Source organism: Muscardinus avellanarius (genome assembly GCF_963383645.1).
Source record: "Muscardinus avellanarius genome assembly, chromosome: 4".
Classification (NCBI taxonomy): Eukaryota; Metazoa; Chordata; class Mammalia; order Rodentia; family Gliridae; genus Muscardinus; species Muscardinus avellanarius.
This window is the reverse complement of record NC_137789.1, coordinates 137,678,407-137,702,715: the sequence shown is the minus strand read 5'-3', so window position 1 is coordinate 137,702,715 and position 24,309 is coordinate 137,678,407. Positions and strand designations below refer to the sequence as shown.

Below are 24,309 nucleotides of genomic sequence, written 5' to 3'. Positions count from 1 at the left end.
TAAACTGAGTCAAGAAGATATAGAAAAGTTAAACCAACCAATAGAAATAAAAAAGATTGAAATATCAATAAAGAGTCTACCATAAAAGAAAAGCCCACAAGCAGATGGAACCTCAAGTGAAGTTTATAAAACCTTTATAGAAGAGTTAATCCTGATTATCCTTAATCTACTTCATGAAATAGAAAAAAAAACAGGACTCTCCCAAATACATTCTATGAAGCCAGTATTACATTAATACCAAAACCAAATAAAGACAGATCAAGGGGAGAAAAACTACAGGCCTTTATCTTTGATGAACTTAGATGCAAAACTGCTAAACAAAATACTAGTAACATACATTCAAAACCACATCAAGAAAATCATATACCATGACCATGTAGGGTTCATCCCAGGGATGCAAGGCTGGCTCAAAATACAAAAATCAGTCCATGTAATTCATCATATAAACAGAACTAAAGACAAAAATCACATAATCATTTCAATAGACACTGAAAAATATTTGATAAAATCCAAAATCTACTTATAATAAAAGCACTGCAGAGAATAGGAATAGAAGGAACATACCTCAACATCATAAAGACAATCTACTATAAGCCACAGCCAACATCATATTAAATTGGTAAAAACTTCCAAAATTCCCCCTAAAAACAGGAAAAATACAAGGTTGTCCATTATCATCAATTCTCTTCAATATAATACGTGAGACTCTAGCCAGAGCAATAAGGCAAGAAAAGGAAATAAAAGGAGTACAGATAAGAAAAGAAGAACTCAAACTTTCCCTATTTGCAGATAACATGATACTATACTTAGAAGACCCAACAAAATCAACCAAAAAGCTTATAGAACTGATCACCAAATTCAGCAAAGTGTCCAGACACAAAATCAATCTTAAAATATCGGAAGATTTTCTGTACACCAACCATAAATCAACTGAAAAAGAAATCCAAAAAACACTTTTACTCAAGATTTCTCACAAAAAATAAAATTCTTAGGAATAAACTTAACCAAGGAGGTAAAAGACCTTTACAAAATAATTATAAAACATTGAAAAAATAAATTGCAGAAGATCTTACAAGATATAAAGATCTTCCTTGTTCATAGATAGGTAGAATAAATATCATCAAAATGTTCGTACTTTCAAAAGTGATCTACAGATTCAATGCAATACCCATTAAATTACTAAGATCATTCCTCCCAGACATAGAAAAATCAGTCCTTAAATTCATTTGGAACAACAACAACAAAAAAAAACAGAATAGCCAAAGTAGTTCTCAGCAACAAAAACCATGCAGGAGGAATCACAATACCTGACTTTAAACTATAATACAAAGCCATAGTAATAAAAACATCATGCTACTAACACAAAAATAGATACATGAACGAAAATAGAAGATATAGAAACAAATCCACACACTTACAGCCAATTGATTTTTTAGAGAGGGGCTAAAAACATACATCGGAAAAAAGATATCCTGTTCAACAAATGGTGTTGACAAAACTGGTTAACCATATGCAGAAAAATGAAAAAATAAAAAACATTTTCTCATCCTGCACAAAAGAGTCAATTCAAGATGGATCAAAGACTTGGAAATTAGACCAGAGACCCTGAGGCTTCTTTAAGAGGACATAGTTCCAACACTGCAACACATAGGCACAGATAAACACTTTCTCAAAAAGACCCCAAAGGTCACAAGTAACTAAAAGGTGAGTCAATATGTGGGATTGCATAAAACTGAAGAGCTTCTGTTCAGCAAAGGAAACTATCAATAACGTCAACCATGAGCCAATATAATTGGAAAAGATTTTTGCCAAATACTCCTCCAATAGAGGACTAATATCTAGAATATACAAAGAACTCAAGAATCTCAGCAATAAGAAAACAAATAACCCAATTAAAAAGTGGTCAAGTGATTTAAATAGACACTTTACAAAGGAATAATTCAAATGGCAAATAGATCCATGAAGAAATACTCAATATCATTAGCAAACAGAGAGATGCAAATCAAAACTACCCTGAGATTTCACCTAACTCCAACTAGAATGGAAATCATTCAAAACACAAAAAACAACAAATGCTGGCAAAGATGTGAAGAAGTGGGAACTCTAAAAGATGTTGGTGGAATTTCAAATTAGTGCAAGCACTTGGAAAACAGTATGGAGGTTCCTCAGAAGAATGAGAACAAAATTACCATTTGATCTAGCAATACAACTTCTGGATATCTACCCAAAAGAAAGGAAACCAAACTACCAAACTAATGCATTTGTATCTATGTTCATAGCTGCACAATTCACCATAGCCAAACTGTGGAAACAGCCAAGATGTCCATCAACAGATGAGTGGATTGCAAAACTGTGGGATATGTATACAATGGAATTTTACTCAGTCATAAAGAAAAATTCAATTACATTGTTTTCAGGGAAATGGATGGAACTGGAGGACATTATGCTAAGTGAGATTAGTCAGTCACAAAAACTAAAAAATTGGATGTTCTCCCTAATATGAGGAAGCTAGGGAGAAAATGGGGCATAAGAGGAACTCTAGATGAAGAAGGACACACTATAGATGTGCAAATAAGGCGACCTGAGAGGATAGGAGAAGGGAAGAGAGAAACTCTTTAATGTTCACGATGTACATTAACAAACATATCAAAGATAATCACTAAGCCAAACATGAGGAGGAGGTGGAAGGTATGGGCTGGGAATTGGGTAAGGGCTAATTGGGTGACATGTGCATATATGCCCCCATCATCGTGTACTCCATTAAGATTCATTACTATGATGAACAAATACAAAGTTAAAAAATTTCTTCATCACAGGAAAAAAAAACTTTGCTATAAATCTAACCAATAGTCCAAGTAATTGCTTTATTGGTAAGGTGATTCCAGATTCATCTGGATAAAAAAAATGAATGAGATAAGCCATGGATAATTTAGAAAAAAGAAGGGGTCTATTTTTGTTTAATTATGATTTGTAGGAGAGTTCTGTCCAGTAAAACACTACACTCATTACAAAGAAAGTTAAATTTAGTGTATCTGGCCACAGGGCACAGAGGACTGAGCCATCTAGTAGAATAAGAGAGAAAAAGTGCCACCAGTCTGAGAAGTCCCTAACCTCTGCCTTGAGTTTCCCCTACAAAAACCAGCAGAGGAAACAGATACATGTGCACAGAATTAAGTGGAAAGATGTTCCTTACACTTCATTTTATTTAACGAAATAGAAATCTTATAACCTTAAAAAATATCTGTTGGTATGTAAAAATTATCAAACTATTAAATATTTGTACAGTAATACACATATACACATACACTCAGAGGATGAAACAGACAACTATTCTTTAATATTTCTAAAACATAATGTAGAAAAATGCTGATTTTTATCTTTATATTCTATCAAATACATATTTTATATACTTCATACTTCAAATGTATATATTTAACAAAGCAGCATTATAAATAAAAAACAGTTAATATTTATGTGATCACAAGTTAAAGACACTATCTGCAAATCAAGTAACATAAGATGATATAATATGAAAATAAAGACTTGAACATGATTTTTAAGTAAAAAAGTATACTAAAATCATAATGCAATTAAAAACCAAAGAATAAGCTTGGAACAATATTGAAACAAAATGAGAGACCATATAAAGAACCATAAAAAGAAGAAACAAAAGCAGATGGTCACATAAAAGAGATACAATGGTTAATAAATACATGAAAACATTTCTAAACTCACTGGTTGGATAAGAAATGCAAATTAAAACAAAGAAAATCTATCTTTGCTTATTAGATTACTTTTTAAAATTAAATTTGTATGAGGTATAATGAAATGGTATTTTAGTTAGAGTGGGGACTGGTAAACTTTCTGGAGAACAATTTGGTATGACAATATTTATATATACTGTTTTGTTAGTCCAACCTTAAAATTATAAAATTGAGACCTTGAAGAAATAACTGCTTTAAATTTTTCAGAAATATTGCAATGCTTTCATTAATTGTAAATATTTGGAAGTAAAATCAACATCAAGTAACAAAAAGTTATTAAATAGCTATCAATGCAAGTTTTAAATTATGCTTGGAAAAGATAATGAGTGGTATGGGAACATGTTCAATTTTATTTTAATAAGACACAAAGTTTTATAAGTAGCACAATCTGCTGAGCATAGTGGTGCACGTTTGTAATCGCAGCATTTGGGAGGCTGAGACAGGAGGTTCGCTGTATGTGGACAGCTTCGGCTACTATTTAGTGAGGCACTTTGCAACTCAATTAGACCCTGTTCAAAATAAAGAATACAAAATAGGGCTGGGGGTGTAGCTTAGAGGTAGAATTCTCCTTGGTTCCATTCCTATTACCACAATAAATAAATAAATAAATAAATAAATAAATAAATAAATAGCACAATCTCAGCTCTGATAAAAACAAACAAGTTTAAAATTATATTATATATACATATATAGAGAAGGTCTTTTAAATATGTGTATATGTTTGGGTCATTCTTTTAATTATACTTATTATGCATTATAATTATACAACATGGTAAGATTGACTATGATACAAGCATACATGAACAGGGTATTGGTGTGATGCCCTCCAGAGTCCACCTCCCTCCACCCTCCCTCCCTGTACACATTAGTGAGATGGTACTGATGCCTTCATATATGGAGATAGCATTGATTGAACTGTTTCCTTCATCGGGCCTATGTTTTTTCCCTCCCCACCTTCCTCCCTCAATCTCTGTCCACTCTCTACTAGTCTCTCTTCTCATTTATCTGAAGTCCCTTTTCTTTCCTATGCTCTCTCTAGCTTTCACAGATAAGAGAAAGTCTATTACTCTTGACTTCCTGAGACCCACTGATCTTACTTAGCATAATATTCTCTAGTTACATTTATTTTTCTGCAAGTGACACAATTTTATTCTTCTTTATGGCTGAGTAAAATTCCAAGCTGGGAGTGGTGGCATACACCTGGAGTCTCAGTGCTTGGGAGACTGAGACAGGAGGATTGAAGGTTCGTGGCCAGCCTCAGCAACCTTGTGAGGTTAGTGAGACCCTGTTTCAAAATAAAAAATTAAAATAGGGCTGGAGGTGTAACTCAGAGGTAGAACAGCTCTGGGTTTAATCCTTACTAACAGACACACACACACACACACACACACACACACACACACGAAAAAAATCCATTGTTTATTATATAATAAGTAAAAAGAGCTAGAAATACCTAATTTTCTCCCAAAAAGTATTTTTGGAAGCAGTAAAATTATAGGTAATTTTACTGGTAATTTTTTTCTTATTTTTCTCCCTTTCCCTGGATGTCTCCCTAAGGCAAACTGTATTGTGTCTACAATCAGGCAAAAGGTGGCTGAAGGTCATTGTGTCCTTTGAACATGATTTCTGTCCTGGCATGGCCTCTCCATCTTCTCCTAAATGGCTTTACCATTTATGCTCCATGATTTTTTTTGATGGGTGGTTCTCAAGAAAGTTCGAATTCTTCCCAAGTTCCTCCCTCTTTTATACCCCATAAGTGACTAAATTGCCCCTACAAAATATGTTTGTTGAAGGTCTACCCACAGTGTGATAGTATTTGTAAGTAGGGTTTTTGAGAGACAGTTGGATTTTAAATGGGGGTGGAGCACTCCAAATGAGATTCCTGCCCATTAGAAAAGAGATGACCAAGAGCTTTCATTCTCTATACTTTGTTAGGAAGCAGGAAGGGGGCTCTCTACAGTCTGGAAAAAGGACCTCGTCAGATCTCAGACTTCCAGCCTTAGAACTGTGAGAAACATTCTGTTGTTTGAGTCACCCAGTCTAGGATATTTTGTGAGGGCTGCCTGAAGCTAATACTTAGCCCTAACCAAAAAGGGAGAAGAACACTCTCACATTTCCTTAGTGGGAAGAAGGGTGGTTCCTCCTGCCTGTGACCTGGTCTCAACCTGCATTTTAGTCACCAAGCATTCATTTTGTTTCTTTCTTCTTGGACTGCTCAGTTCCTCCTTCCTCTCTCTCTAAACTTCTCCCTAGCTTTTCCAATTTTCATATTCCAACTCATGAGAATGCTGAGCGGTTCATTGTCATCAGGGTATTCATCTCTCCCCACTTATTCATGTAACATGCAAGAACTGAATATGCAGTTTGAGTTGTAGGTAGACTACAGTGGTCAAAGGCACTCTACTCTGCGGGGACTTTCCTGACCCCTGCCCTCAGGGGACAAGAACAGCCTCAAGTCTCTCCCACTATGAGAACAATCAAATTTGCTCCCTTTTGAACATTATCAGAGGGATTCTGCTATCTTTGACAAGGATGAGTATTTCCTCTGCCTTTCGCATAATCGTCTGAGTGTAATAAGAATTGGGGAGCTATGAATCTCTTAACTCTGGATCTACTGGCCACAAAACTATGAAAAGGGAAGAAAATAACCTTTCCATTTGCATCTTGGAATTTTTTTCTAAACTGGATTAGGTACATGAATGTGGATATTTTGTTGCTGGTGTTGGTGGTGGGTATTTTATTTTAAATTTATCTTTTAGTTACATGTTTAATACATATCAATGTTTTAATATTTTCAAAGAAAGTTCAAACATAACCATTTATCTTAATAATAAAATAAGTCATTAGGTGTAGGTGTGTAGATACATATGTTTTCTTATTCCCTCTATATCACAGAATCCACATGTATGAATCCAGTAGATTTTGATTTCTTTCACAGTTGAACATTTTGTCTTTATCAGTGCACTGACTGACTAGCATGAGTATCATTTTTTTTATACTACTGGGGATTGAATACAGGGACATTCTATCTCCAAGCTATACTCCTTGCCCTATTTCACTATTTATTTTTTTAAAAAAGTCTCACTAAGTTGCAGAGGGCCTCACTAGGTAGCTGAGGCTGGCTACGAAACTGTGAACCTCCTGTCTCAGCCTCCCAAGTACTGAGATTACAAGCATGCACCGCCACACCCGACTTAGTATGTGTATATTTTGAACATTACATTTCTCTCAGCTCTTCTACATCCAAGATTTGACCAGCATACAGCATGGATAGCCCCCAACAGCCAAGTAAAATCCAGTGCCTGCTGGCAAGCTGGGCTTTCACATCTCCCTTCCTGACCTTGCATGTATTATTTTGAATGTAATGTATTTTAAAATTGCTGCACGATTTTAAATATGTAAGGGAGAGTCGAATTAAATATTATTTGTGGCATACCCTGGTTTGCAAAGGGCCTCTAAATCTGATCCTTTATATCAGGTCGATGCCTAAATCCCATTACTTGAGATTGCAAATGACAATGTTTGCAAAACTGTGGATGCACATTCAGAGGCAACGTCAAAAAATCAGCTCATGATGTTAACTTTGTTTGAAAAGATCTTGATTCTTCCAGGAAGCAATCTCAAGCCATTCTGCTGTTCCTTAACTCTGTCTCTGACATGGATAATGCATTAATAGCCTGAGGATGACTCGGCAGTTGGTTCTTCAGGAACCATAATCCAGAGTCACTATGAGGTCTTGGCTTAATAAAAGGAACCCATTTTTTAAGCAGAATATGGGACACATTCCAGAACAACAGAGATCTACAGAGCTGAAAACCAGGTAAGAGGAGCAACAGCAACACTTCAGCTACATTATCTCAATGTAATCGTTCCCTAACTGGTTCCTGCTTCTCTGCCTTACATCTTCCAAACCCATGGAACTACCTGGCCAAGATGGGTTTCCAGCGCACAGATGATGAAATTATTGTGCCTTAAGTTTAATTAGTAATTCTCTGAATGGACATGAGTGTGCATGGCTCATATGTGTATACATACACATGCATGCATTAATAATGAGCAATATTCTCAGAAAATGCAATTCTCCTATCAAGGTATAAAATAAAACAAAGAAAGACAACCTTATGATATTAAGTGAGCCTTACTCAGGCTTAAGATAGAGCATTCAGGTATGCTGGTCAACCCATGGAGTCTGAGTATCATGTGACCAGGAAAACCAAGACAGGTCAATATTCCTCTCTGAGAAGGGAAGACAGGCAACATGACATCAGTAGCATGATAAGAAACAGAGAAAGTGGTCCCAGACAGAAGTGGTTATATGTAGAAAGAAGGTTTTGTGTAGGCAGAAGTATAGTTTTATATTCTAAAATACTTAGTCAAAAATAAAAATTAAAGAGAAGTATATATTGGTTATCTATTTCTGTACAGCAAATTGCCACTAAACATAAGAACTAACGACAATAAATATTCATCTCCCTTTTTTCCTGAGTCAGGATCAGAACATGACTCAACAGGATGCCTTGCCCGTAAAGATTCCCACAAGCCTTGTCCCTAAGTGTTGGCTAGGGATGCAGTCACATGCAAAGGCTGGACTCAAGAAGGAATGATTTCCAAGCTCACTCACCTGACTTATGATAGGATTTGGCTCCTCACTGTAGCTAATCTATGAACTGAGGCCCTTGGTTCCTCATTGACTTTTAGCTGGAGCCATCCTCAGTTCCCTGGCACATGGACCTCTCCATCGCACAGTTCCTAACAAGACAGCTTGCTTCGAGGAAACAAGCAAGAGAATACACCCAAGATGAAAACCATTGTTGTCTTATAATCTAATCTCCAATGTTTACTCTCATCACCTCTCTGCATTTTATTCACTAGAAGCAAGTCACTAAATCTGTCCTGTGCTCCAAAGGAGGAACCACATAATGACATTGTTCCAAGAAACAGAGATCACTGGTGGCCATCTTTAAGGATGCCCACCACAAGATGGAAAGTAAATATTAACTGTAAATAGGCTGATACTGTCATTATATTATAGGTTAGAATATACAACAACATATGATTGGGGTAATATTTTGCATGCCAAGTTTTAAATACTCAAAGTGTACAAAATTTGACATAATAATTTATTTTCTAATAGTGAGTAAATATTAATCCCTATTACCAATTTCTTATGCTCCAAGGCATATGTACATAAGGAATATTAAATTGATTTTTTCAGGGGGATGGGTTAATAGATGAAAGGTAAAGGAGAGAGGGAAGATCATTTCATATATGAAAAGTTATGATACTTTGGAAGAAGGGTGTGGATGAGGGGAGAACTCTGGAAGGGAATAGACAGTGGGCAAAGAAAAGCTTGTGACAAAATAGTTTTACAGCTCATGGAAAGAGAAGATGAGAGAAAAAACTCGCATGACAATCAGGACCAAGAAGAGACAGATGCAGACAGAGGAGTTTAGAAAGACTTGTGTGTCATGTCATGTAATGTAAGCTCCCATAAGGAAATACTCAGTAAAAAAAAAAACTACATTGCTCTGAAATGATATTAGTGTTTGAATTTAGATCCTACCAATGAAATATAACACTGCTGACACTAAAAAAAAAAAAAAAGGTTTTATTTGTTCTACTTAGGACAATGGCCCAAATAAACAATGCTAGAGACAAAAGAAGTGCATGAAAGTATCAATGAAACCATTTCTTATGAAAATAAAAGTTGTGAGAATTTTCAATGTCCAATAAAAATAAAGCAGAGTAATAAAGTATGTATCTTTGCAACATGATATGTTGTGTAGATAATTAAAATTATTATGAGGTTAAATAACTACATAAAAATCACAGTAATAAAAGATTAAGAGGGAAAAGGCAGATTATAAAACTTTGCATGTAATAAGTTTGGGCTACATATAAAGGAATGCATACACACGAAAATACACTGAGAAAATAAAATCAAAGGAAGATCAGGAAAGAAAGATTGTGGTAAAAGAATTTCTACTCTGTCCCCTTTTCCCATGCCACTCTTCTCCTTTAAAGAACAGTTTATAGGCTATCCTGTCTACACACACCAGGAGAGACACACTTTGCTTTGCAATTCTTTCCACAAAGTTTTGTGGACTTTCTGAAAGAGCAGATGAGAATATTTTTGTATGACCATCTCTAGGAATCAACTGTGAGCAAGGTGACCTTCAATAAAGGTCAGTGGAGATCTAGAGGCCATCCTGTATGGCCACATCAACCACCCTCAGCCCCCAACCCCACACTGGAGTATATCAAAGAGCAGATTGTGAGACATCCCTTCTCTGCATCCTCTAATACATCTTATGTACAACTTCTATATCTGTTGACGTCTTGGAGGGTATCTAGCTCTCAAGACCAGTCCACACTGCAGTTCCAATACCCAGAAAAGAGCTAAGATGTGAAGTCTCTGATATCTTATGTTGTATTACTTTATCAGAACACTTTAATGCCCTGATGACAAGGAATATAAATACCCTGACCACTCAGGAGAGAGAAGAATTAAGGGGGGGGGGGAGAATAGCTAATGAGCAAAGATGGGGGCCTGAGAATATTATTTCTCTTATTCAGGATACTACATAAGTCAAAGCCATTGGACTCCAGAGACACTAAGAGGCCAGTCAAGTTGCACAGAAAGTTCAGAAAGGGCTATTCCTCTTGTGATATTACTGAAAAAGATTTCCAAAGAGGCTGAACATCTGGGAAGAATGAGGGCCATAAAGGCAAAACTGTGAACCACCACAAGTATTCACATTGTATGTGAAAAGAAAACAATCTTCTCATTGTAGAATGTGTGTACCTGTTAAGTATCTCACAAGAGTGGAAATACTATTCATTTGCAGCTCAGTAGGATCTAAAGAATAAAGAGAGAAAATATAAAGCAGAAAACCTCCCCCCACCATGACCACAAGTCTGCCCAAGCAGAGACTGGGAAGAATGAAGGGAAAATGTTCTGACATTTATTCCACCCATGAGATCTCCCTGCAAATCCTCATTTCTGTAGCCATTGGGGTGACGAATGAGGAGCACCCAGGGACCAGGTATGAACTGAGTGAAAAGGTCACATACAAACAAGGAGCTGTTATGTCAGGAGTCCCTCATCCTGGGATATAAGACTGATGGCTGAATCATTCCATACTCATTAGGGACCTCTACTGATGGAGTTAGAACATCTGAAATTCATAGAAATTTATTTTCCTCTAGATGAAGCTTTTATTATTAACACTAGTGAATATTATGACACATTGTTTTAGTCCACTTTTCTGTTGCTGTGACCAAATACTTGATATGAACGACATAGAGGAGGACTTGGTTCACAGTTTCAGAGGTACAGTCCATAATCAGCCACCTCCAAGGCAGACCTCCTGGCAGCAGGGCTGGTGGAGGAAGGTTGAGTTCAATTCAACTATAGCAGAAGCAGAGAGCTGAACAGGAAGCAACCAGGAAAAGACATATTCCCCAAGGCCAAACCCCAGTGACCTACCTCCTCCAACCACACCTTGCTTGCTTAAGTTACCAGGTGGCAATGCTTGTATCCATCCTCTTAAATTAATATTTATGCTTTGTTTACCCCACAAGTACTGTGGAGTACTAATGAAGAAATGATAACAATAATGATAGCCCCTCACAATTCCCAAGGCACTTTCATTGTCATTTGAAACAGCATGGTCACATTGTTTCCAGGACCTTTAGAGGACACAGTGCTTTTTCCCCCAATACCCCTCTAAGCTGTAGCTTTCCATTGTCTGAAGGTGGCATGGGAAAAGAAGCCTGCTGTTCATGAAGGGCCTATCCTTTAAACACTTGCAAATATCCAATATATTTGCTTTTGTGGACAGAACTCAGGGGTGCTCTACCTCCAAACCATACCTTTAGCCCAATTTTATTTTATATTTTGCAATAGGGTTTCAACAAGTTGCTGAGGGTCTCAGTAAGTTATTGAGGCTGGCTTTAAACCTGCAATCCTCCTATTTCAGCCTCCCAAGTACTGGAATTACAGGCATGTGCCTCCACACCCAGCTGCAAATGTCCAAGTTATAAATAGTAATACATGGACAATATCTGTCTATAGCAGCAGAAGTTGAAAGTCATTTTTACCATCAACTCTCTCATTTCAATGTTTGTTTTCAGTACTACTGCTTTCTCTCCAATGTTTCCCCACCCTCCTCAGTAACATTTTATTCTGCACTCTCTCTCCTAAAGAAGAAGTTTCAGAACATTTTAGGTATTTGTTTTTTTACCATTTCATAAGAATCATAATTTAATGAGGAGAAGATAATAAACTTGCCAGGCTGAGGTATGGATTTTTGGTGGTAAATTAGCCCCATTCAAGTGTTATCAGATGCTCATGGACACACAGTCCCACCGTGCATAAGATTCACATTTATACCCCAGAAAAATAACAAATCATTTACATGTGAAACTTTTAAGGACTGCTAATAAGCCTAGCATTTAAAGTACTTCCACTACTTAAGTACAGAGTATTTAATGACTTGTAATACACAAACAGTAAATCAAAAGTAAAAAATTAAATTGCCAAGTGTCAACTTGTTCACATCAAGTCCCTTCCAAAACCTTAAGCAACTGAAGGGGGAACAGCGTCCCCATTACATGGATGAGAAAACACAGGTTGAATGTTGTCTACCTGAGAGATGTAGGTTTTGTCATTTCTCAAGAAGGTAAAAAATATACCCCTAACATATACTAATCATGTCTCTTCAGCACAAATGGTATAGAGCTTTAGACAACCTTGTATTCTGTCTTTGAGGAAAAACCAGATAGTATCAAGTCAGCTCTTCCTCTCTGACTCCTATGACACCTAAAAGAATAACCATGGCAATTACACATCAGAAAAAGAAAAGTGATAATTGCAAAAGGGAAATGTTCAGCTACCACTCGGCTCACCAGCATGGGCACTAACTTTCATATTTCTCCATCGGAGCATCTATGAAAGAACCTCAGAGTGGAAGAGAGACAAAATACAATTATGGAGAGCTGGGGATTTATTCTTTCTGCTCACAAAGGCAGAGGGTCGGGGACAGCTGCTGGAGCATAGTCATCTTACTCTCTGCAAAAGATAGGGAAATGCTGCCCTTCATCCACTTAATTTAATTTCCTGCAGAAACGATGACAAGGCTCACACAGCCTACTGTGCATTCCTTCGCCATCAACTTGACTCTCTAGTTGGCCGACTGCCTTAACATCTCCAGAGTTTGTTCCAGAAACAGCCGAGGGCTTTTATTTTTATTTATTTTTTTTTAGGGACTTTTGAAAAATGTCAAACTGATAATTGGTCCATCTCAGCTGAGCAAAGGCTGTAGTTACATAGCTTGAATATCAGAGAAACAAATATTTTCTTTTTCTGTCTTAGTCCATTGAAAAATTCTCAATAGTTCCAAACACAAACCAAATAATAGCTGCAATAAGAGATACCAATAAAATAATGGTTGGTCTGTAAGGAGCAGAAATACTAGGGATAGATCACGTTTTGAGTGGAGAGCAATACTCCTAGCTCTTTTTTTCTCTCCCAGCTACTCTGAAATGTGCACAATAAGACACAGCTGATTCTCACAGAATACTTATGCAATCGTCACTTTTAATTGTAGACATAGTTTTGTGGATGCAGAGGGAACCAGCTACTGGTTCTCCTTCAAATGGCTTTAAGCCACTGCTTGCAAAGATGCAAGTGTGAATATGTATGTGCACATGGTACTTTTCACCACTGCCCTCAGTACACATGCACATAACAGCCCTGTTCTGTGAGGCATAATTAGCTATCACATGAATTTTTAAGGGAATTGAAATAGGGTATTTAAAGAGAGACAGGAATAGGTACTACTTTCAAACATTTTAAATTTTGTTTTAGCTTTTTAAATTAGGCATACAATTAAGTATATTAGATAATTTGGCATGTGCTTCCTCACCTCTATTCCTTTGTCTATCACTTCTGCTGAAATGAAACCAGACAATTATGAATTATTTTCACATTAGAGCCAGGAAGTACATAAGGAAAATTATACTGAACCTATTACAACCAAGGCAAAAAAAAGCATGCCTGTATAAAGAAACACCAACTAATTAAAAATAAAGCATTTATGAGTAGGAAGAAGAGCTAATTTTCCATTTGAAATATGGATTCCCACTTATAAAAAGGTTTCTAAGAATATGCACCATAGAGGTAGTTCTGAAGAATTTTTCAAATGTGACATGGGGACGGGATTCCATATGGAATGAGCTTGAAAAGAAGTGACTTCAAATTTGGCAGGCTTCTTCTCTTTGAGCTGCTCCAAAGCCTTCAACAGACTCTTATCTCTAGGAATGAAGAGTTGGATACTCATGACCTAAATTTATTGAACCACAGAAACTCCTATAAAAGGAGAGCATCTTGTGGGATTCATATTCTTCAAAGGACATTTTTGGAAATATTACCTTCAGGAAAGGTACATAAAACACATACTCTTCAAAAAAAAAGTACATGTGGGGGGTACTAAGTATGTAGCTAAGTGGAACTGGTCATGACTCTTTCTAGCCCAGTACTTCTCAAACTTTAACGTGGACAAGTATCATCAAGGGAACATGTTAAATGCATACTTCAGTTCCACACATCAGAATGGAGACTGCATTTCTAACAAGTTCCCAGGTGATGCTGATACTCCTGGCCCATGAACTGCTCTTTGAGTAGCAAAGGGCTAGAACACATTTGTCTTCAAATGCTGAAGTGGTCCAGGATTTTCCAGAGTTCTCTGTTGACTGATAATTCTTTATTAATAAGGTTTGTGGGCATGTAAATGGGACTTACCAGTAAAATCTGTTGGGTGTGATGCGTTCATGCATGAGTTGCCACCGTCTTCCAAAGTCCATGGAGCTATACAGCTGCAAAACAATGAAGTAAAAAGAAGGTGAATCTCAAGGTCTACTGTACCTGAAGGTCACCTATACCATCCCAACATCAAAGTGCTAACACACCCAGGTCAGCGTTCAGTTTACCCAAATAAAAATATAGGAATGTAACAGTGCCATGTTTGGCTTTATTGACCAAGTAGGTTTTAAATCAACTGAGGCTCGGAGCTAATATAAATCCACCTGTAATCACCATCATTGTCTCCTACAAAGGTAAAACCATTAGTAAAATTACATCTTCTCTTTTCTTCAAACACCTTATAGTTTCTAGCTACACTTAAAACAATTTGGCAATATTTACTTAAAAACTATTTACTGAACAACTTCTATATGAAAATCCTTAAGGGACATGAATACAAGAAAGAGGAAGATTCTGTGCTCACAGAAAAAGTAGAAAAAATGTGTGAAAGCACTCATCAGCTAATATCTGAGCCAAAATACATGAAACACAGTCAGTATGCTTTCACTTCTTTCTCTTAATGCTTTGATATATTATAGATAACATGAAGAAGAATGCCATAATGCCACGAGAGGTATCAGGCTCATTTCCATTGTTACATCTTCACAAGACAATAAGGATAGGCCATTCTCATGTCTAAATAGAATTTACCCATCTAGACAAGGCCATGTTCACTTATTTATGCATGTATGGTATTACCCCCTTGATATTACATTAGGGATAGATCAACAACCTTTAAAAGACTAGCCAGGGATTTTTTTTCAATTAAATGAATGGATCAAAATATAATATCTAAATCTGACAATGAAATCATATTAACTGTGCCATGTTGCTCTTTCCTATATATTTTTTGTGGCAATTACTTTTTTTTGTAATCATACATCACTTTGGAATACAAGACTTGAGAGGATATACTAGCACATATTATCCAATAAGCCCTCATCCAATCCCCATCCCATTCCCTCCCCCTCCCTCGATCCCATGCTTAATTGGTGATTATCTTTGATATAATTGTTTACGCACCTCATGAGTTTTAAAGAGATTCCATCCTCCCCCATCCACTCCCCTCTGATTGGACATCTTAATTGCTTCTCAATGGGGCCCTTTCTACTACTCGACCTCCTCCTGTTACCCCTTTTCTTGCTAATTAGGGAAAGCATCTGGATTTTATTTTCTGTGCTATTTCTCTGTGTATGCGCATTGCAAGTTCCGATCCCACTCTTGACGGCCCCAGTAGTGGCCTGGCCACCCGGAGGACTCTGATCTCAACCTCGCTGGCTCTAGCACCAGCCTTGCCTCATGGGAGGCCCCAATCCTGGCCTCGCTGGCCCCCGCACTGAACTAACCCCTCAGCTGGCTCCTCTCCCAGCCTCAGAGACCCCAGCACCGGCCTAGCCTCACAACAGACTCTGATCCTGGCCTCGCTGACCCTGGCACCGGCCTAACCCCTTGGCAGGTTCCTATCCTGTTCTCGCAAGTCCCAGCTCTGTCCTTGTCTCACAGCAGTCTCTAATCCCAGCCTCGCTGACCCCGGCACCATCCTTACCTCTCGGCAGAGTCCGATCCCGGCCTTGTAGGTCCCAGAACCGGTCTTGCCTCATGGCAGGCTCAGATCCCAACCTTGCTGGCTCCGGCACCAGCCTAACCCCTTGGCTGGCACCAACACCTGCCTCAGAGGCCTCAGTAGCGGCCTTGCCTCATGGCAGGTTCCAATCCTGGCCTTGGAGGCCCCAGCACTGACCATACCTCAAGGCAGGCTCCGATCCCAGCCTCACTGGTCCCGGCACTGGCCTAACCCCTCGGCAGGCTCCTATCCCGGCCTTGGAGGCCCCAGTACAGGCCTTGCCTCACAGCAGGCTCTTATCCCTGCCTCGATGACCCCGGCACTGGCCTAACCCCTCGGCAGTCTCCGATCCCAGCCTCGGAGGCCTCAGCACCGGCTTTGCCTCGCAGCAGGCTACAATTCCAGCCTCGCTGGCTCTGGCACTGACCTAAGGCATCAGCTGGCTCCGATCCCAACCTCGGAGGCCCCAACACTGGCCTTGCCTCAAGCCTGGCTCCGATCCTGGTCTCGCTGACCCTGGCACTGCCCTTGCCTCACAGCATGCTCCGATCCCAGCCTCACTGACCCTGGGATCGGCCTAACCCCTTGGCAGGCTCTGATCCCGGCCTCGGAGGCGTCAGTAGCGGCCTTGCCTCACAGCAGGCTCCGATGCCGGCCTCACTGGCCCTAGCACCAGCCTCACTCCTCAGCAGGCTCCTAAACGAGCACCCTCTTCACCCAGCAGGTTGTCCCACATTCCCAAGGGTGCGTGGTGGTAGTATTCTGCCTCTGAGGTAATTTCTTCAAAAGTTCCAGGTGTATTACGTCAGATCTCTGCCTCCCCTGAGTACTTGCTGCTGCCAGTGAGACTCCCTCCACCATTTCAAATCTTTCCAAGCTCTTTTCCCATACCACATAATGTCCAGGGTTCCTAAGCATGCGCGACAGTAGCATTTGACTTTTGGGGTAATTTCTTCAGAAGATCAGGGTGGGTTGGATCAGATGTCTGCCTCTCCCAAATCCAAGTCTCCACCACCATCTAGGCCACTGCTGCTGCCACCGCCTTCCTCCTAGGTCTCCGCTAGACTCTCTCCTTACAGATGATGTCCAGGATTCTTAACGATGTAGAGAAGCAGCAATCCTCCTTCACAGGGAATTTTTGCAAAAGTTCCAGTTCAGATGGATATGTTTTGTCTGCATCTCCACTATCCTATCTGCCACTGAGGCCATCTTAACCCCTCTCGAATATTTTTCTTTTTTCGTTTCCCTTTTTTTTTTTTTTTTTTTAATAAGAGAAAAGAGTATGTATGGTTTGGGAGGATGTGGGATTAGGCACTTGGTAGCGATGAAATTTTTTTTTCTTTCTGAGTGGGAGGGGGGTCTCCTAAGGGTGCCCTGCCTGCACCCACCTACCCGCCCCGGGTTGGGGCCTTGCATCTCGGACCTCCAGAACCTTCCGGGTGGGAATGGTCGCCTAAGTGTGCCACGCCCTCCCAGGGTCGGGGCCATGTGGCCCGGACCTCTGGGGCCTTCTCTTTGGGGTGGGGGACGCCTAAGGGTGCCCCATCCGTGCCCACCCGCCCGCCCAGGGTCAGAGCCCTGCGGCCCGGACCTCTGGGGCCTTCTGGGTTGGGGGGTTGCCTAAGGGTGCCCTGCCCGCACCTGCCCACCCTCCAGGGGTCAGGGCCATGCATCCCGGACCTCCAGGGCCTCTTTCTCATATATTTGAGCCTTAGAGCAATCCCCAAAAGAAGGCAGGGTAGTTTTTTTTTTAACTTAAACCCCTAATATTAAATATTCTCTGATATGTTTAGACAGAGTTGATCACTTCATCCATGGTGCCACCACTGTATTTACTGTCCACTGCAAGCTGTTCCTGGTTGGCACATCATTCCTCCCGCTAGCCTGTGAGGGCAGGGATTGAGTCTGATTCACCTTTGCACATCACTGGTTTTACCATGTCTGGCACATAACTGGCAACCACAACAGCCTCCTATTTCATGAAATTCAAAGCAGTTAAGTTTGGTCAAAGGAACTAGGATTTAAGTTTTCAGAAGCCTGGCTTAATGTTCTCCCATGGGCTAGATGTCATGTTTTTGTTTCTTTTCTACAAACATTATGAGGAAATGGGACTTTGATTTATAGAAATAGGAACATCTTAAGTATATTCATGGAAATAGTAGCTCTCACCTATAGGGCAGTACTCTCTAGCACACCACACTCAAGTTATTTGGCTATCTGTAAAGTCCCATAATCTTACCACTCATAGAGAAATCATTTTTAGTATGAATGTCTGATAATCTCAAAGCTTTATAGGGCTCACAAAAAATCTTTGGTACATTTCAATTTAATTCAGCAAATGTTTATTGAATATTGGCAGCATAAAAATCTTTTTGTATAGTAAATGATACATAGGTAGACACACATAGGTATATAGTTATATATAAAGTTGGAGATAAATATATATGCATACATATATATGTATGTATATATATATATGAGAGAGAGAGAGAGAGAGAGAGAGAGAGAGAGAGTCTTCAAAATAGCCTATAAGATATTTAAAAAATCTATACATTAGTATTTCCACTTCACAGATGAAGATATCAAATCAATACTTGGTGCTACAACATGACTACAGCAACTATCTGGAAAACCAGGATGTCAATCCTGATTTAGCTGATCACAAGTTTCTACCATCTCACATAAACTCAGTTCCAGTTCTCACAGTATTTATGCAAACTTGGTTCTCACTGTGTGAGTAAGACTGCTTTAGTCAGCTTCTTTGTCACTGTTTCCAAAAATAAGTGACAAGCACAACTTAGAAGAAGAAAGGTTTGTTTGGAGCTCACAGTTTAAGAGGTCAGTCCATAATTAGTGGGCTCCTAGGAAAAAAACATGATGGTAGAGCCTCAGGGGATGGTGGGAGAATAAGCACTGTGCCCAGCTCAGGACATCAGGAAACAAACAACACATAAGGAAGTGGCCAGAGTCGGATACAGTCCACAGCCATGACCCAGGGATGTCCCACTTCCAAACCTGGCTACATTACCAACACATGAAGTTTTGGAGGGCTTTTTGAACTCAAACCACACACATACACAAAAGACTATTATGTGTGTTCAACTCTGTACATGAATAAAACAGGTAAAAACTAATCCCCACTGCCCCTAATGCCTTTCTTTATTCACCAACTTGATGAATAATGCAACATTGGCTCAAAAGAACACTCAATTACATGGCACACAAGATTGCATCTAATTATTTTATTTTATTTGTAATTGAAAAAAATAATTGTATATATTATGTATTTATGAGGTACAATGTGATGTTCTAATATATGTTTAGATTATGAACTAATTAAATCATGATTCATTAAGAAATCCATCATTTCTCATATACTTATCTTGTTATATGTGGTGAAATATTTAAGATCTACTTTTAGAAACATTGAAATATGCAATGCAATTTAGTATAGTCACAATTCTGTGCAATGGATCATTAGAATTTTGTACCATATTGTCAACATCTTCCCTTTCTCTCCCCACCCCCAAATGCAGCCTCTAGCAGACATCTACTCTCAAGTTCCATGAGGTAGAGTTTTTGTTTGTTTGTTTGTTTGTATGTTTGGTTTTTTTTTTTTTTTTTTTTTTTTTTTTTTGCAGGTCTGGAGATGGAACCCAGGAGCATTCCACCTCTGAGCTACACCCCTTGCCCGATTTTTTATTCTTTATTTTGAAACAGTCCCACTAAGTTACAGAGGTCCTCACTAAGTGCCTGAGGCTGTCCAAAAACCACAATCCTCTAGTCTCAGCCTCCTGAATGCTGGGATTACAAGCGTGCGCCAACACACCCAGCTTGAGGTAGAGGTTTTTTTTTTTTATAGGATTCAATATATAAGCAAGATATATGCTTCATACTCAACTTTTGGAAAGCCAAAAGAAAACATTTTTCTAACATCCAGATAGACATACAATATACAATGTCGAATGGGGAAATGGGATACAGGCCGAAATGCTAGGAGTTGAGAAACTAGAAATGACAGGGGTAGAACTAGAACAATGAAACTTCTTGAAGAAATATGCCATGGGATAGGCCTTTAGAGATAGCTCATAGGAAGAAAAAGAAAGCAGATGGAGATTCACTGGGTAGAAAGAACTTGACTTGGGGAGAGCTTTTAGGAGGAAAGTGGGATATGATGGCTATGGCTTGCCAAAGAGAGAGATTGTCCACCTACCCATCTGCCTGCCTAGCCTATCCATCCCTCTATGTATTTGCAGATATGTCTATATATCTCTGTATGTTTGTTTATACTAGGAGGGGTAGTAAAAGAAGAGGGTTTGTGAGAACCAGATTATTCCATTGGAAAGAATATATTCATATATTTTATTGCAAGGTTAGAGTTTTCTGTGCAGAGTGTTAAGAAATGATGCAATCCCCTTCCCATGACAGGTGTCTGAGAGACACATACTCAGACTTAAGGCATATGCTTCCCATTTAAAAGTAGAAGAGAGTTTGGAACAACTTCTCTAGCCCAGTGATAAGACTCTGTCATTTCTGATTTCAATCATAGCAAATGGAGCCGTGGAATCCCTTGAAATAAACCCCATGCACGATTGGGTCTTCTGCTGCAAACTCTGGAGACAGGCCAGGTAAAAATCAGGAGAGTCATGCTAACACTCTTGTAGTCTCCATCCTCCAGGAAAATGATCAGTTCTTCTCTCATGGTGAGCCCACCCTTGGGGAAAAGCGGCTCTTATGCTCTTTCTAACACAAAGAGAATGAGCTGTGTCGATCTCCTCATCCAAGCCTGTTCCACCTTCTGCCTCCCTTGGTTTTGCTTTTTCAGCTCTTCAGTTTGAATGATGGGGAAAAAATTAAATTGAATTCTCTGCCTAGAGGCTGATTCAGATGAACAGAAAGAGCAGGCTGCAATTCATTAAGGGTCTTGGGTTAGCTACCTTGTCTTTCAATCTACAATAAGTTGCTGAGTCTAAAATATGTTTTATTCTATCATAAGAGAGATCCTTACAGCTGCTTCATTTATACATTTGTTCTCCCTCTTCTTTAATTATTCATCAATTCATTCATTCAGTAAAAGTATGTTAAACAACCACCATGTTCTAGACACTGAACTAAGTGCTAGGGTTACAAAGGTTAAAATTTTCAGGGTCAATGAAAGACAGATACACATGCAATTACCATGCCATGCAATCTGTGCTGTGGTATTAAGGTGAGATAGATTTCCATTGGTGAGACTGTGGGAAATTAGTATTTCCCTCTTCTGGTCATCTAGATTTTTAAAACTATTATGAATATGTATTAATCTTGTAATTAAAACATTAAAGCTTTAACATTCAAATGGAAATGAAGCATTATGAACGATGTGAACATTAAATAGTATTAGAAGACTGTTTGATGATATGAAAATCCTCAGAATATATTATTCATTTAAATTACAAAATATGTATTTATTGGCATCAATTTTATTTAGATATTTCAAGAACTTGAAACATATTTTTTGAATAAAATATGCCTAAATATTGGTAGTGGTTGTTTCTGAATTGAAGGATTATGACTAATTTATAAATATTTTTAAGGATTTCCATTATTTTCATATTTCTATAATGAATTTGTGTTATATTTCAATAGCAATCTAAACCCACATTTTATTCTATTTATATTTTAATATAGTAACTTTTGGATTATATAACTATATCTTTCAAGCTACCTCTTTTTTAAAAGTTTTTTTTTCCCTTTGGTACCAGGATTGAAATCAGGGGAATTTTGCCTCTGATTTACTCCCCTAGCCCTATTTTATTTCTTATTTTGAAACAGGGTCCCATTAAGTTGCAGAAGGCCTCCCTAAATTACTGATGCTGGCTGTGAACTTGCAATCCTCCCGTCTTGTCCTCCCAAGTACTGGGATTGCAAGCATGCAGCACTACATCCAGCCCAATCTAACTCTTAAAAGGCAAAGATATGATACAATGAAACTCACGATTCTGAGTAAATAATATGCACCAATAAAAAAATAATTAAGAATTAAAAGTCCAATTTTTTTGTGAGTTAACCATAATCAGCAGAGCAATGTGGGGTTCTCCAAAGAGCAGGGTATCACAGAAACTCTCATACAGAGTGGCAAATCCTTCCTCAGACAGGCAATGTGTCAGCTAACTCACATGGTGTTTTTACGGCCCTTTGTGGCTCCAACCCAATGTATTTCATGCAACATTAAAATAAAATGTGTTTTCCAAACAATAAGCATACCCAGTTTACACAAAGCTATGTACAGGGCTCATGTTCTGCTCTGTATCCTACCTCATAGCACCCCCTCCCTGGAAAGACATCATCCCTGGACATTACCAGAGACCCAGCCAGATAATAGTCACATAACCTTAACAAGCTCATGGGCAGCTGCAGCATACATGCAGAGAATCCTAAATGAGTCATCAGTGCAGCTGGAAAATATGAAAGTGCATGCTCTTTTCCTTATTGATTTAGTTATTAGTTCCCTAATTACATCAGCCTGCCAGGGAAAAGCTGATAGTTGACGAACTAAACAGGCAATTGAATCAATGGAATATTCCACAGAAAGAACAACAGGTTGTACCCAGAAAGTTTGAATTTTAAAAATAAGTAAGAATATTAGGAGCATCAGGCCTTGTTAGGAGTTGAATTTGTGTCCTCCTCAAAAGATATGTTTATGTCTTGACTCCTAGATCTCAGAATGTGGCCTTAATAAGAAATAGAGTCTTTGCAGAGATGATCAGGCTAAAATGAGGTCATTAGGGTGGGCCCTCATCCACATGATTGGTGTCACCATAAGGGAATAAACACATGAGGAGAATACCATATAAAGACAAAGGATTGAAGAGATGCATCTATAAGCCAAGGAAGGTCCCAAGGTAGCCGGCAAAACACCAGGTGCCAGAGAAAGGCAAGGAAAGAATCCTCTGTAGATTTCAGAGGAAGCACAGCTCTGCCAACATCTTAATTTTAGAATTCCAGCCTCCAGAACTGTGAGACAATACATTTCAATTGTTAAGTCAGTCAGTACATCGAACTTTGTTACATCATCCCCAGCCAACTGGTGCAGGCAGCTCATACCCACCCACCACAGGGAGCAACCTGGAAGGAACTGCAGATGACACATCTCTCCATGCTTTTCTGTTGGTTTCACGTCTCAAGCTGGGCATTTTAGTTTTAAGGCCAGAGGTCTGGCTTATGGCCAGATGGTTGAACCTGTGGTTCAAAGTGACCCTCATTTGCCTACATATCTCTGTACCGTGCATTTTTACCATATCTTGCCCCCAAAGACACTTTCTAAGAAATGCCAGTTCATAACACTCACACAGTGTTGACCAGACACAGTCAGAGGCAACAAAATATACATTTTGTGGTACTTTTTAGTACTCAGAGTAGATTTTCCTGAGCCAGCCTATCTCCCACTTGGAAAGAAGGATGGGTTGGAACATATTCATATAAAAGCTCTCCCCTGTAAGAAAGCTCAAACTTGATGTATAACTGCCTTGATTTTTTTTCACAGAATCTATGGGGTTTAGGTAGCTTTCTGCTGAATAATGGCCATGATGTTGTTGTCATTCAAATAAAATGAACCTGGCTTGGGATGTAGCTCAGTGGTAGAATGCTTTACCAGCACGTATAAGGCCCAGAGTATAATCTCCAACACTGCAAAACAAACATAAAGATCTGGATTCTGCTCAAAATAATAAAATGTCTACACATTTTTCTTTGGACAACAAGGGTGTAGTGGGAGGGCTTGCTTGAGTGTCCTGTGTAGGGCTGCTGAGAGAAGCCCTGGATTGCAGCAATATTTGTAATAGAACAGGGTCCATGGTCACAACACAGTAGAGAGTCCTAACACCTGCTTCTGGTTCCTTCCTCAGATAGTATCAAAAGAATTCCTTTCTCGATTACTAGTGAGGACAAACCCATCCAATATTAGTCTATGTCCTGAGGAAAAAGAGAAGAACCTAAGTCCTCAGCAGGCATTATCCTCTGCTCTTAAGAGATCTAAGACTCAGCTACACCATTACAGTGTTCATTTAAAAAAAAAACTAGCAATGCCATAATTTTCAGACATTTTCTTTCTTCTTGAAGATTTCTAGCCATAGAGT

The 24,309-nt window shown here is 38.9% G+C and overlaps 1 protein-coding gene across 1 annotated transcript in view; it reads right to left on the bottom strand.

Moving 5' to 3' along the window:
• SORCS3 (sortilin related VPS10 domain containing receptor 3) overlaps positions 1 to 24,309 on the bottom strand; it is a gene marked incomplete at both ends in the record, with an annotated part of 623,015 nt that overhangs the window by 219,965 nt on the left and 378,741 nt on the right. Inside the window, one exon of the mRNA XM_080694612.1 lies at positions 14,569 to 14,642. Coding sequence (XP_080550738.1) covers positions 14,569 to 14,642 — 74 coding nt within the window. The remainder of the gene's footprint in view (positions 1 to 14,568; positions 14,643 to 24,309) is intronic.